The following is a 14,916-nucleotide window of genomic DNA, read 5'->3' as shown; positions in this document are numbered from 1 at the left end:
CCTTGACTGCTTTATTTGATGCAACACTCCGGGAACTCTCACCACAGGAAATGAAGCTGAAATGTGAGGATACATTTCACAAACTAAAAACTACACTACAACCTCAACAATGTGAGAAACTGGAATTTGTGACACAGAAACAGTCAAGGTCAAATGAGTGGCAGATCTATAGGGCTGGTCGGATCACAAGCACCAAATTTCACCATGCAGCCACAACTGACAAGATCAGCAAAACATACCTAAATGGTATAATGCAGTACAACAAAACAGAGTTAAATGTCCCATCTGTGCTCTGGGGTCAAAACATGGAGGAAACGGCAAGACAAGCCTACACTGCATTTATGTCCCAAAGCCATCCAGATTTCAGCATCAGCTCATGTGGCTTAGTAGTGCAACCTTCTGAGCCACACCTTGGATCATCGCCAGATGGGATAGCAAGATGTACCTGCTGTGGCAAAGGGGTGGTAGAGATCAAATGTCCCTACAAATACAGGAATAGCCTTCAAGGATGTACAGAAGACAAGCAGTTTTGTCTGGACAAGTCATTCTCTTTGAAACATTCACACACGCACTACTATCAAACTCAACTTCACATGTTTGTGTGTGGTGTTAGCTACTGTGACTTTGTGTTGTGGACTAAGGAGAAGTTCATTGTGCAACGTATCCTAAGAAATGAAGAGTTTCTGCAGGAGGCTTTGCCAAAAGCCCATGAGTTATTTAGCTCGAGTGTGTTGCCTGAATTACTGACAAGAAGACATGATCCTGTCTTTGTGTCACAGAGAGCCTGCGAATACTGTGAAAGACCAGATTTTGGTAAAATGATAATCTGTGTCAAATGCAACAACCACATTCACTACAGTTGTGCACACATAAAAAGGAAGCCAGCAACATGGTTATGTAGGAAATGTCTGAGAGTTGAGGCTTGAATGCCTTCATGTAGGAGTGGGCAATATAATGTATTGTATTGTGATAGGAGACCAGATATGGTGTTAGATGTCGGTTATGGATTGTCTTTCCCTGGTTGTTAAAGTTGCATTACAGTTGAAACAATGAATTCATCATCAGCCTTTTCTTTACATTTGATGTTGTTATTGACAGCTGTGTCTAGATGCACTTCAGTGCAACAAGATATTTTAAGTTTTATTCTGTAATGCTATATATGTATCCATAGAGATAATTTGCGACCTAAAATTATTATTTACTGTTTACAACATACAGAACCAGTTTGATTCTAATATATTGTAAATACTCCTACTTTCTATGTTGTTAATGTTTAGTGGCACTTTAATGGCACCTGAATGGAATGAAACTCTGTTAGTAACAACATTACAAATAAATGTGATACTGCACTCTGAATTGTTGAGATAATCTGGGGGGGAAAGGACCATTAGACACACCAGTGGCAGCCAATGTGGGGAGGTTTATTAAAATGCATTCAGTTTTAAGCACAGTAGGCCTATATACATGTTTTACAAATGTAAAATCACTTTATAAGTCATACATGGTTATGTGTAACTCATTTGGGAACAACACTCTTACAGAGGTTTGTGAGGGCACCACATACAATAACAACATCATCTAGTATGTCAACCTGCGACAAAGGAATAACTGTTTGTAAAATCTTAAAGTTTTTCCACCGACCAATAACTCGCTCTACATGGATCCTCACACGAGAAAGTTGTCTAGATGTGTCCACTTTCTGTGCAGAAAGCTGCTTCTTTCCTTTTGTGAAATGAGGGATACGAAGGGTTGCACCATAGGCCGCAAGCTCATCTCTGATGAGAAATCCTCTGTCTGCTAAAACCTCATCCCTAGGCTCCAAAAGTTTGAGGAAACCTGACTCCTTAGTGATCTGCTTGTCTGAAACCCGTCCACCCCACCCAGGAGACAGAAAGGAAATTGCACCAGCTGGAGTGATGCCGATCAAATATTTAATGGTGTTGTTGTGTTTATAGTTTGACCATGTCTGGGCCCTGGAAGTCAGATTACTGGGTCTAGCTATAAACATTTCTGTGCAATCTATTATGCACCGGCATCTTCTAAAGTTGCGCTTGAATATTTTTGGCATATTTTTAAGTACTGCACCCTTACTTGGCCATTTAATGAGTGGCTTTAGAACCAAGGCCATAGCAGGGACCCAGCTCCGCAAAATATTTGATAAGGTGGTTTTTGATACCTGAAGACTATAAGCCAAGTCAGTATTACATAGGCCCAACCTTAATTTCATCAATATAATCAATAGGTGGTCCTCTACTGTAAGTTTGTTGTGAATTCTTTCTACGCTGCCCATCATTTTTGTAATCAGCCACTCAAAGACCACAGAGGTCAGTCCTGTGAGAAAAATCAATTGTCCAATGTTGCACTTAACAGTGGTGTAGGAGAATGTAGATTTTTGCAGCTCCTCTTTCAGCTTTACATTTTCTGCTTGTAGTGTGTCAAACTCCTGTCGCAGGTTGACATATTCCTCCTGAAGTTGACTGTATCTCAGGTTCAGATCATCGTACTCTCTCTTTGGAACTGGGATATCCTCTTCAGCTTAAATATAGAAAAGTGAAAAATTAGCATGTGCTGCAACCAATGCAAACAAGTTCACAATTCAGGGGTTCTCACACATTTTTACCAATTAATTTTCAAAACTTTTCCATGACAGAAGAGAAGATACATTATCGATCCCAGGGGGAGATTTTTCCTCTGCATTTGACCCATCCAGGGGCCAGTGTACACGTCACACACAGACATAAATAGCAATTGGAGCAGTGGGCCTGGCAGGAGCACACACACACTAGGAGCACATTGACTCTTTCAGTGAGGGTGGGAACCCTGACAATCAATCAGTTAATTGTAAGATGATATATTCATATATTCATACCAGGACAATGATCCATGCTGCATTCTTGTTCTGGAGTTTCAGAAGTAACACGTGGATTTGCTGCAGTGTCAGCTCTCCTCCTTTTCCTATGGTACCTACAGTAACAGCAGAAATTCATAGTTAGACTAATCCATATCTCAAAACAGCAGCTGTAGGCACCAAAGCTTATGCAAGAGAGGAAAACAAAACAAAAAACGACTGAGAGGATGTCAACTCTAATCTTACCTGTCCATCTTTGCATTTGGGTTCTGGCTTTGTTTTGTGTACATGAACACAGACGGCACAAAATCAGGACTACTAGAGTCCAATGATGCCTCGCCTGCAAAAATAAAACAAACACGTTTGTTTAGCCTAGCAAGCTACTAGGCAAATCTAACGCCAGCTTATCAAACTTTAGCTGCATTTGATTATTATTCTACATCATACAGACAATCACTAATGTAAACAAGGCTCTCCCGTAAAATCAAAGAGTAAGCTAGATAACCTCATTACCTGATATAAAGTGGGCGCTGCAGACGCGAGCATTTTTGATTATGTCCTCATTCCAGTCCAAACGTTTAATCGCCTGCAGCCACAGACGCCGGTTGCTCTGAAATGGTCGTGGTCCTCTCGGAATCCTATAAAACTTTAGTCCGCCGGTGGAATAGCGATTCGTACAACCGTATACGCAACAACCAGACATGTTGATGCTGGGTACAGTTTGTAAATGCTTGCTAACCAGTTGCTACCTCGTCTTTGTCATTCAGAACTGCTTGAAAACAACACCACTTCCGTTGCCCACATGCGCGCGCAACTTTTTGATGACGTCGGCTGTAAAAGGGTCTATACAGGGGTGCACATAACTGGTACGCAGGTACGCATGCGCGGCAAAAATCTGAATTGCGTAACGTCACTTGTGTCACTACGCGCCTTTGCGTACCTCAAAACATCTAAACAAAACACATATTTCGTCTACACGAGTTTCTTGTCAACAGTCAATGGAGTAAACTACGAGACATGTTAAAAAAAAACAAAGACATTAAGCAGCTACGTTGCCGTTTCGCTCCCTGCAAAAAATCTTCGGACTTTCTGTGGCTGACTGAACTGGGTGCTGGCCGAGCCGCGCAGGACATAACCGACGGACCTGTGAAGCTTACAGGAGGCAGAGGCTTAGATCACCGGACTACAGAGTTGGTCGCCGTGTGACAGAAAGGGTTAACGTCGGTATGAACAACAGAATTGTGCCAAAACTCCGCCAACTGGCTGCAGTGGGAGACTCCTCTGTGCACATTCTGTGCCCCGCGCACACACTGGAGAACTGCGCAAAATCAGCTGATCACAACGTTCACGCTCTGTGGTCAAGCTGCTGCAATTTTATTTCCAACAAAGTGGAGTAAAACACACAGTTGCAAACTTACTCAGGGTGTTATGGAAGAGTTTTAAATCAGACAGAGGTGTAAGAAGTACTCAGATATTGTACTTGAGTAAAAGTAGAGTGTTACTCTGTTACAATAGAAGTCCTGCATTCAAAATGTTACTCAAGTAAAATTAGAAAAGTATTATCATCAAAATATAGTTCCCAAAGTACCAAAAGTAAAAGTAGTCAATGTGCAGATTGGTCGATTTCAGAATAATATATATGATATGTGTTGTAATGATTGATCATTAAAGTGTTCTCAAAGCTGGTTAAATTAGATCAAAGTCAAGTAAAGTACAAATATCTCAAAATTGTACTTAAGTAGAGTACTTGAAGAAGTGTACTTAGTAACTTCCCACATCTGAAATCAGATATGACTTCAAGTCATGTGATCATTTCTTAGTATTTGATCCTTCCACTTGGCCTCAGGAAATGCTAGGACTTCACAGTTTTGGCAAGAAGTTTTGGAGAAAGCAAATCGGAGGCTTAAAAAGAGACAGGGAGGTGCATCTTCATCATCTAGCATGCAATAAGTGTAAATAGAGGACAGTGAAGGAGACACTGAGGAGGACCATGCTTCGTATGGGGTGAGTACCAAACGCTGTCTCCTGGTACTCATCTGAGTAACTCACAAAAAAAGTTATGTGCACCCCTGTGTATATAGGAGATATATATATTTGTATAAATATCTGTAAATTGTATAATTTTATTTTTCGTATTTGGGATTTCTCTATTGTCCACTCAAATACACTTGGCCCTTTCTCTTTTCCATGTGGAAAATGGCAGCTGCATATTCTGCTTTTCTCATCTGGCTCCCTGTCTGCTCATCTACAATGAGACAATTATATAATGAATTACTAATAATCATTTAAACCTGTTATTACCAATATTTCACAAATTCTTCATGTAAACTTAAGAGCACAGCTGTATGTTGAGTGTCAACTTTGCTTGGTTCATCTTACTGGGGGGCAGCTACATGGATGTCGGTGCAGTCCACAATCATTTTGCAGTTGAAGGCAGAATGAATTTATTATTGACTCAGAATGAAGCACAACTTCATGTCATACAATACATTGACTTTATTTGTAATTGTGTAAAAAAATATGAATATTGATTAGCAAGCAGGACCTGCAGGAACAGAGAACGGTGATGGATGGAGCTGGGAAGAGAAGAATAAAGAAAACAGATCAACTTTATTATCGGATATTAAAAATTCAATTTCAAAACAAGTTGCCGCTCCTACAGTTTTCTAGTATGTAAAGATGATTTCACATGACCAATGCAAAATATCAAACTCAATACATGTGTGTCTCTGGGGGGTGCATTGTGCCTTTGATGTATATAAATAATATACCATAACCAAATACTATTACGTACAGTGGAAATCAGGTTGCCAGAGCAGGTCAGTCCAGTGTGCATGTTCCTCAGGGTCTCAGCAGTTACAGGTGAGGTAAAGAAAATAAAAGAGAAAAAGGTCAGTAACAACACTTTAAAGTAACAACACTTTGAATAATTATCTATTTTAATAATTTTCTCTCAGTAATCACTCAACTACTGTCTTTCCAACACACAGATTGACTCACTCTCACTATCATCACAATGAAACACGTCCAGAAGAATGTCATGCAAAGCTGCCTGCCTTCCTTCCTTCGATTCTCCCTGAACTGCCTGATCTTTTAATGTTCAATGTTAACCATTTGTGCAGATAGCATTAAGTAGAAAATATGCTAATGTAGCGTTAGCCTGCCTCCCGCCCCCTTAGCACCTGTTGGAGGGGGCGATAGGCTACTCTTCAAATGTTTCACAAAATACTTACCATCATGACTACTCTTACTGTTTAACATTTTGGTTTACTTCATGTTAAGGCTAATACAAATGACAAGGCTAAGTAATGTAATGCTAACTAACATGCTCGCTACTAGCTAGTTAGCTAACTTGACTATGTTCCATGCAAAACATGTATATTACCTGATATGTTTGGTCCAACGACTCCTGGTCCTTTCATAAGACGGGAAGCGATAGAACGAGCAAGTGGTATGATCTTTTTTGTGATTACAACCTGGTACAAAGCACACAGGCATCTTGTAAAAGTGAATTTATTGGAGCAATCTCTTATATTTATTGGAGGGAATAAATCAGTCTTCTTCTTCCTCTTTGCTTTGCGAGCCGCAACCAGTCTTGGAGCATTATCGCCTATGACATCACTTACGCGACCCAGAATGCATTTGGGATTTGTAGTCTTTCTAGTTGCGTATTTTTCATAGTCTTATATTTCAACAGTTTTACGACAAACTGTGACTTTTTTTACATGGAAATTATTGTTTAAGATTGACAAACATCATATGTGTCATTCGTGGCACAATTCAAACGGGATCAAAAGATAACTTTTCTCTCTCCATTGACTTCAATGTATAATTTTTCGCTTCCGGGGTCCCATGGAGGCTCCCGGAAAGGGAGGGACTTCGCCTCTTTGCGACGTTGCGACTCGCAATTAAAGCAAAGAAGAAGAAGAAGATCTCATAACTGATTTATTACCTCCATTAAATATAAGAGATTGCTCCAATAAATTCACTTTTACAAGATGCCTGTGTGCTTTGTACCAGGTTGTAATCACAAAAGTGATCATACCACTTGCTCGTTCTATCGCTTCCCATCTGGTGAAAGGACCAGGACCAAACATATCAGGTAATATACATGTTTTGCATGGAACATAGTCAAGTTAGCTACCTAGCTAGTAGCGAGCACGTTAGTTAGCATTACATTACTTAGCCTTGTCATTTGTATTAGCCTTAACATGAAGTAAACCAAAATGTTAAACAGTAAGAGTAGTCATGATGGTAAGTATTTTGTGAAACATTTGAAGAGTAGCCTATCGCCCCCTCCACCAGGTGCTAAGGGGGCGGGAGGTAGGCTAACGCCACACTAGCATCGGGGATCTTTTCTACTTCATGCTATCTGCACAAATGGTTAACATTGAACATTAAAATATCAATATATTAAAATATCAGGAAGTTCAGGGAGAGTCGAAGGAAGGCAGGCAGGCAGGCAGCTTTGCATGACATTCTTCTGGACGTGTTTCATTGTGATGATAGTGAGGGCGAGTCAATCTGTTTGTTGGAAAGACAGTAATTGAGTTATTACTGAGAGAAATGTATTAAAAGAGATAATTATTCAGTGTTGTTACTTTAAAGTGTTGTTACTGACCTTTTTCTCTTTTATTTTCTTTACCTCACCTGTAACTGCTGAGACCCTGAGGAACATGCACACTGGACTGACCTGCTCTGGCAACCGGATTTCCACTGTACGTAATAGTATTTGGTTATGGTATATTATTTATATACATCAAAGGCACAATGCACCCCCCAGAGACACACATGTATTGAGTGTGATATTTTGCATTGGTCTTGAGAAATCATCTTTACATACTAGAAAACTGTAGGAGCGGCAACTTGTTTTGAAATTGAATTTTTAATATCCGATAATAAAGTTGATATTTTTTCTTTATTCTTCTCTCTTCCCAGCTCCATCCATCACCATTCTCTGTTCCTGCAGGTCCTGCTTGCTAATCAATGCTCATGTTTTTAGACAATTACAAATAAAGTCAATGTATTGTATGACATGAAGTTGTGCTTCGTTCTGAGTCAATAATAAATTCATTCTGCCTTCAACTGCACAATGATTGTGGACTGCACCGACATCCATGTAGCTGCCCCCCAGTAAGATGAACCAAGCAAAGTTGACACTCAACATACAGCTGTGCTCTTTAGTTTACATGAAGAATTTGTGAAATATTGGTAATAACAGGTTTGAATGATTATTAGTAATTAATTATATAATTTTCTCATTGTCGACGAGCAGACAGGGAGCCAGATGAGAAAAGCAGAATATGCAGCTGCCAATTTCCACATGGAAAAGAGAAAGGGCCAAGTGTATTTGAGTGGACAAAAGAGAAAGGGAGCTTAGCTGTTAATCAGTCCAGGGAACTGAAAACTACTAACTCCCCTAACCCACTGAAAAACAGTCCGTAGAGATTTAAAGGCGTAGTTGTAGTTCAGTCCAACGTTTCATTTGGATTCATTTGACAGTCAACTATTTTCATAAAGAATATATATATTTTTCAAATTCAAAGTCAACTTTATTGTCAATCTTACTCAGTTTGTGTTTATAGACAGAGAGATCAAAAAGACGTTTCCAACAATCCCAAATACGAAAAATAAAATTATACAATTTACAGATATGTAAAATATATAAAATATATATATCCTATATACAGTACACCATCATGTATAATGATGGTGTATGATGTAGAAGGAAGTGTGGTAGATAACAAGTAAATATAGAGTTACATACAGATCCATGTTACAGCAAAAGATGGAATAACTAAGAAGCACGCAGTATAATAATAATTACACGCAACAATTAAATAAGTGCTCAGCATCTCACAATCCCAATCTGCTGTGTCCCGTTTTCCTCCCCTCTGCATAACACCCCATCACACATACGAAACACAACGCAGAGGGTGTTAAGAGTATGTTTATTTAAATGTCCTCCTCTCTACTGGCCAACACAGGGAGCATATGCTGGGTGTAGAATTTTTCCACGAGGAGATTTCCATGCCATGCAGGGTCTCTGGGGATGGGGATGATGTTCGCCTCCTTCGTGGTCCACACAACAAAGTAGCAGAGACTCCGGTCTGTGATGTGCAGCTGTTATATAATACAATACATTTTTGAAAAACATTTGATCAACAAAAAAAAAAGGATTTGGTCAGGATCTAGTCAGTGTGTAGTTTATTAATTAATCAATGCTCTCTACATTAGGAAAACACATACCAGTGTACCAGAGGGAGTGTTAAATATGTTCTTTATTCTCGCGTCCAGGAGAGAAGCTTTAAAATGAGACTAAATGGAGTCTCTGAAAAGATTCAAATGGGATACTTTAATTAAAAAAGGCGCGGTAGTGTTACAGACAGAATATTGTTCCGGCAGAAAACAGCTGTGATCTGGCTCTCCTGAGCAAGAAGAGAAGAGCCAATCCCCCGTTCGGTGCCGTTATATATCCTCTGCTGGCTCCTCCCCGCCAGCCGGCTCGCCTCGCCTCTAATGTCCGTTGTTGCATTTAAACAGAGGATAGGTACTTTTCACCTTCAACATATGCTTAACACGCCTTTTCTCCTCAAATTCTCTTTCATCACTTTTCATGTAACACATTCTAAACGCTGTAATCAATACTCTAAAACATACAGAAAATGCTTCACGGCTGGTTTGGTTTCCGGTCATTCCGGATGTTGTCACATGCTACTCTCGTCTGTAAAAAATAGTGTATTCAAATAAACTGTACTTTCATTTAATATTCAGCATGGTAGTATCTCGACATCTATAGTTGTAGTGTTGAATCAGTAGGTTTCGGTTTGCACCACTGCATGTCATTTCGCTACTCAATTCACCTCTTTAGGAAATCGTATATTAGCCACATGCTAAATGCTAACCGTAGATGAAGGATTTTCAGAATAAAAGCTTAACTGCTTGTGCACAAGAATTTCTGTTTTTTCAGTATAAAAGAGCGTTTAAACTGACGGTATGTTTAAGCTACATTATACCATCAAAACATTGATTTTAATTTCTAACAGGAGTCACACACAGCTGTGCCTAACCACAAAAACTTACAAGATAACCAAAATCCTTGAATCTACACACAGCAAATAAACTCAAATGACACAACGAGATGTAAAAGGAGATCACACATATAGTCGATATAAAACTGTCCGCTTCAATCTGAAGAGCAACCAAAACAAAACACGGGAGTGTATCTTGTTCTTGTGAACACTAATGTTATCCACAGCATACACAGAGACCACGAAGTTCTTAAAGAGAAAACTAGTTGCTAAAACAAAACACGTTAGTGTACCTTGTTAACTAATGTTAGCTAGCTGACATTAACGTTAAACATTGCACTCATATTACTCACCGAAACCTTGTAAAGCCGGTACCGCATGCTGGCTCTTACAGAACCGACTAACTCCCCTTTCGTGTATGTACAGCTCTCAACATGCCCAGACTTGTAGTGATTTTCACCTCGTTTTATACTTTTCGCCTCATTCTGAAAGAAACAGGTGAAATTTGCTAACGTGACGGCCATCTTTGTGATGGTGACTGAAGTATTATTTGAATTATTTGAAGGATTAAAGTAACGTGTTATGGCAGGAAAGTTCAATCTGGTATATTCATTTTAATGTCACCTTATATAGAATGTGTGTTAAACTTGTGATTTCTGCATTGAGTGACTTCTGCCTAGCAGATACCAAGAAGAGGCCCCTAGGGTCTCTCTGTTAATTGTCAATAGTCCTTGCAAGTCTCTGTTAATTATCAATAGTCCTTGCAATTAACAGGGGAATTCCCGGATAAATTTTCAGATATAAGGCAGTTAAAGTCTTTTAGAATTAATGATTTATCTCCTACAGACCCCAAAAGAGGCCTTGAGACTTGGGTCACCCAGCAGTAAACGAGATAAAGGTCCTTTTGAGCTTATCAATAAAATGTATTCATTCCTAGTAAGTTGACTTCAAGGTGAAAGGAAGTTCACAGAAGCCATTAAGCGACAAGAACAATTAACTTCTGTTAAAGAGACATGATAGGATGTTTGTGTGTGTTGAAGATGTTTAGGGGGAATGAGTATGTGTCCTGTCAAAGAGTCCTCTGTCATGACTCCAAATCATTGATTGGGGGATCTGCCTGAGGGCAGAGGGACAGAAACACACACACACACACGTGCACAGAAGCAACAGATGGAATCAACAACTGCAGACTCACTACCCGGGGTCCCGCCCAGAAGGGAAACCGACCAATGGAACACTGCCAACTCACTGGCTAGCTCGCTCAGAAGTGAACTCGCCAATAACAAATAGCTAGGGAAGAGCAAGCGATAAAACTCCTCCCCACCTGTGTATAAATGTTGTGATCATTTTGAAGATCGGCGCTCTTGTTTTTGACTTGCCGTTCCTGAGACGTGTCTCACACGGTGGTAGAACCTGAGCCCGGAGTACTCTGCAGAGTGCTTCGTGATTAGGTGATTAGGAGATTGGGTGATGTATTGTATGTTTTTGCCATTAAAGCAGATTATTGTTTAACCCTTATCCTGGCTGCTTTGACTTTTCCTTCTTTTAAAACAAACTCATAGAGGAACGGCGCAAAGCAGAGATTCTGCCTCAACATGACTCATATCGTGCGAGACCAGAGACCTGTAGTTCACTGAGTGGTTTCACACAAAAAAATGTGTAACTTCACAATTTTACAACACATTTTAATTTTTTTGACTTGCAAAATGTTCTTTTAATTTGACAAACATCATATGTGTCATTTGTGGCACAATTAAAATGGGATCGAAAGATGACTTTTCTCTCTCCATTGACTTCAATGTATAATTTTCCGCTTCCGGGGTCCCATGGGTCGGAAGTAGATGGACGGGACTTCGCCTCTCTATGGAGATGTGCACTGCAGCAGCGCGCACCGCTCGTCATGTGACGAGGAACAACCAATCACAACCGAGAAACATCTCAACTTCCGTAAACACAAGTGTACGGCAAATATGGAAGATAAGAAAACTGTAGTTACCTACTGTAACTCCAGCTTCTATGAGTAAATGGCGTAGCCCTCTAAGGCTATCGCTATTGGGTAATCCCCTGCGCATCCGCGCAGCACTGAAACACTTGTAGTCCACCCCCACCCGCAAGGTGGGCCCCACCCTCAGCCTCCCTTCCGGTATAAATAGGAAGGAGGCCCGACAATCTGCTCCCATACACAATAACTTTTCTTCAGCTATTCGTAGAGCCAGTGGGGCCCAGCACTTAGAGGGCTGCGCCATTTACTCATAGAAGCTGGAGTTACAGTAGGTCACTACAGTTCTATTTCGTATATGGCTTCGCCCTCTAAGGCTATCGCTATTGGGTTAAGGGCGAAGCATGATGTAGTCTGCGCCCCACTGGGTCCGCTGAAGTATTATTTGAATTATTTGAAGGATTAAAGTAACGTGTTATGGCAGGAAAGTTCAATAAGGTGTATTTCTGGTATATTCATTTTAATGTCACCTTATATAGAATGTGTGTTAAACTTGTGATTTCTGCATTGAGTGACTTCTGCCTAGCATATACCAAGAAGAGGCCCCTAGGGTCTCTCTGTTAATTATCAATAGTCCTTGCAATTAACAGGGTAATTCCCAGAGACATTTTCCTAAGATATAATGCAGTTAAATTCTTGTTCGTTAATGATGCACATCCTGCAGGCCTTGAGAATTGAGTCACACAGTTAAACGAGACCATAGTCCTTTGTTCTCATTTTTTAAAGGTATTCATTCCAGATAGCTGACTTTTAGCTGAGAAGAAGGTCAGGGAAGACCTTAGGGCATGGGAACAGTTAACTTCTGTTGGTTGACTGATTCTGTGGCCGTCATGGGACGATGGCGTTTGGATATTTACAAGTATGGCTTTCATAAAGAAAAACAGGTGACTGTTGTGTGATAAGATACATGATAGGATGTGTGTGTGTGTTGAAGATGTTTAGGGGGAATGAGTATGTGTCCTGTCAAAGAGTCCTCTGTCATGACTCCAAATCATTGATTGGGGACTGCCAGAGGGCAGAGGGACAGAAACACACACACACACACACACACACACACACACACACACACACACACATACACACACACACACACACACACACACACACACACACACACACACACACACACACACACACACACACACACACACACACACACACACACACACACACACACACACACACACACACACACGCACAGAAGCAACAGATGGAACAAACAACTGCTGACTCACTGCCTGGGGTCCCGCCCAGAAGTTAAACCGACCAATGGAACACTGCCAACTCACTGGCTAGCTCGGTCAGAAGTGAACTCACCAATAAACAAATAGCTAGGGAAGAGCAAGCGATAAAACTCCTCCCCACCTGTGTATAAATGTTGTGATCATTTTGAAGATCGGCGCTCTTGTTTTTTGACTGGCCGTTCCTGAGACGTGTCTCACGCAGTGGTAGAACTTGGGCCCGGAGCATTCTGCATTTTGAAGCTGCTGTTGCAGAGTGCTTCGTGATTAGGTGATTCGGTGATTAGGTGATGTATTGTATGTTTTACCATTAAAACAGATTATTGTTTAACCCTTATCCTGGCTGCTTTGAATTTTTCCTTCTTTTGAGAACCTGCTCATATAGGAACGGCGCGGAGCAGAGGTTCTGCCCCAACACCGGCCGGCACTAAAAGCACAGACACACCTGCTCAATAACACCCCATGCCTGTTGTGCCATGCGTAATGGCGCATCACTGTCCCTGGAACATAGTAAAACATGCCTATCTTCCCGACGGGGTAAAGGTTGGGAACAATACATACCCAGCCACTGTGAGAACGTAGAGACAAAGGTCCCACCTTGCCCAGCGATCATAGAAGGGGAACAGCAGCTCTCTGCGTGCAGACAGGTAGGATAGCGCCCAGCTGGATCCCTGACGTCACTCACTCTGGCCAGGCACTACGTACAAAGTGTGTCAGAAGAAAAAGGAACATCCCTCCTATAAGATGGAAAAAGGGGCCGCTCTCCGCGTGCCGAGAGGCGCACAGCTGGATCCCTGACGTCACTCACTCTGACAAGACACCCAGTACAGGGTGTGTCAGAGTGGGAGACATCCCTCAAATACAATTGAATAAATGAACAGGGGGAAGACCAAGACGCAGCAGTGCAAATATCTTCCACTGACATTCCTCTGTGCAAAGCCGTGGAGGAGGAAATTCCTCTGGTGGAGTGCGCATTGATGTTGTCCGGGGGATCCACCCCATGAGGAGACATATGCCTGTGACACAGCCTCACACAGCCAGTGTGACAGCCGTTGTGCAGACAGAGGTTGCCCGATCGAGCGCTCTCTATAGTGCACAAACAGGCGCGCGCGCACCGGACAGAGGATATGAGATGTGGCTTCTTCCTCCGATTTGTGAGGAGGCGGAAAAAAACCCATCCAGGGTGATCACTCTTGACCTAAAAGAGCTTTTGATGACCTTTGGCATAAAGGCTGGGTTAAGGGCGTAACACAGCTGAACTGCCATCTTCTTGGATCCGGAGGCATGACGGAGCCACAGAGAGAGCAGACAAATCACTCACCCTTTTTTCGCTGATAGAGCCAAAAGTAATACTACTTTGGCTGACAACAGTTTAAGGGGAACCTGGTCTAAAGGTTCAAATGGGGCTTTGCTTAGTGCGCGTAACACCAAATCCCACTGAGGCGCCAGTGCGCGTGACACAGGTCTGAGTCTCCTTACTCCTCGCATAACACGGCTGCTGTGCTCTGCGAGCCCCTCTGTTCAATTTGCCGGGAATATACATTGCTCTGATGAGTGCAACGTGTGTGTGTGTGTGCGCCCAGAACAGCAGCCGCCTGGCTGCGTTCAGAAGCTGCGCAGATCGTAGTCCTCCCTGCCGATTGAGGTAGGCTGCTTCCATAGCCTTGGCCTGTTGTCTGTGCGAATCAACACAGCAACGGGGCGACACCCCCGTTCTTTTCCGAGATTTAGAAAAATAGCGGAGTAAAAACCGCGCAAGACACTGTTCCTGGGATGACAGGAGTGTTTATTGTATCC

General features: G+C 41.7%; 1 protein-coding gene across 1 annotated transcript; it reads right to left on the bottom strand.

Moving 5' to 3' along the window:
• Positions 1-1,400: 1,400 nt before the first annotated feature.
• On the bottom strand, positions 1,401-3,298 carry LOC307030776 (uncharacterized protein). Its single transcript, XM_079667422.1, has 3 exons — positions 3,095-3,298; positions 2,870-2,964; positions 1,401-2,535 (listed from the first exon to the last, which is right to left on the bottom strand). The coding sequence occupies exons 1-3, from the start codon at positions 3,136-3,138 to the stop codon at positions 1,517-1,519; spliced, it is 1,158 nt and encodes a 385-aa protein (XP_079523548.1). The 5' UTR covers positions 3,139-3,298; the 3' UTR covers positions 1,401-1,516.
• Between the last annotated feature and the right edge of the window lie 11,618 nt (positions 3,299-14,916).

The sequence above is a fragment of the Notothenia rossii genome (genome assembly GCF_949606895.1).
Source record: "Notothenia rossii genome assembly, chromosome: 1".
Lineage (NCBI taxonomy): Eukaryota > Metazoa > Chordata > Actinopteri > Perciformes > Nototheniidae > Notothenia > Notothenia rossii.
This window is presented reverse-complemented; position numbering and strand designations above follow the sequence as displayed.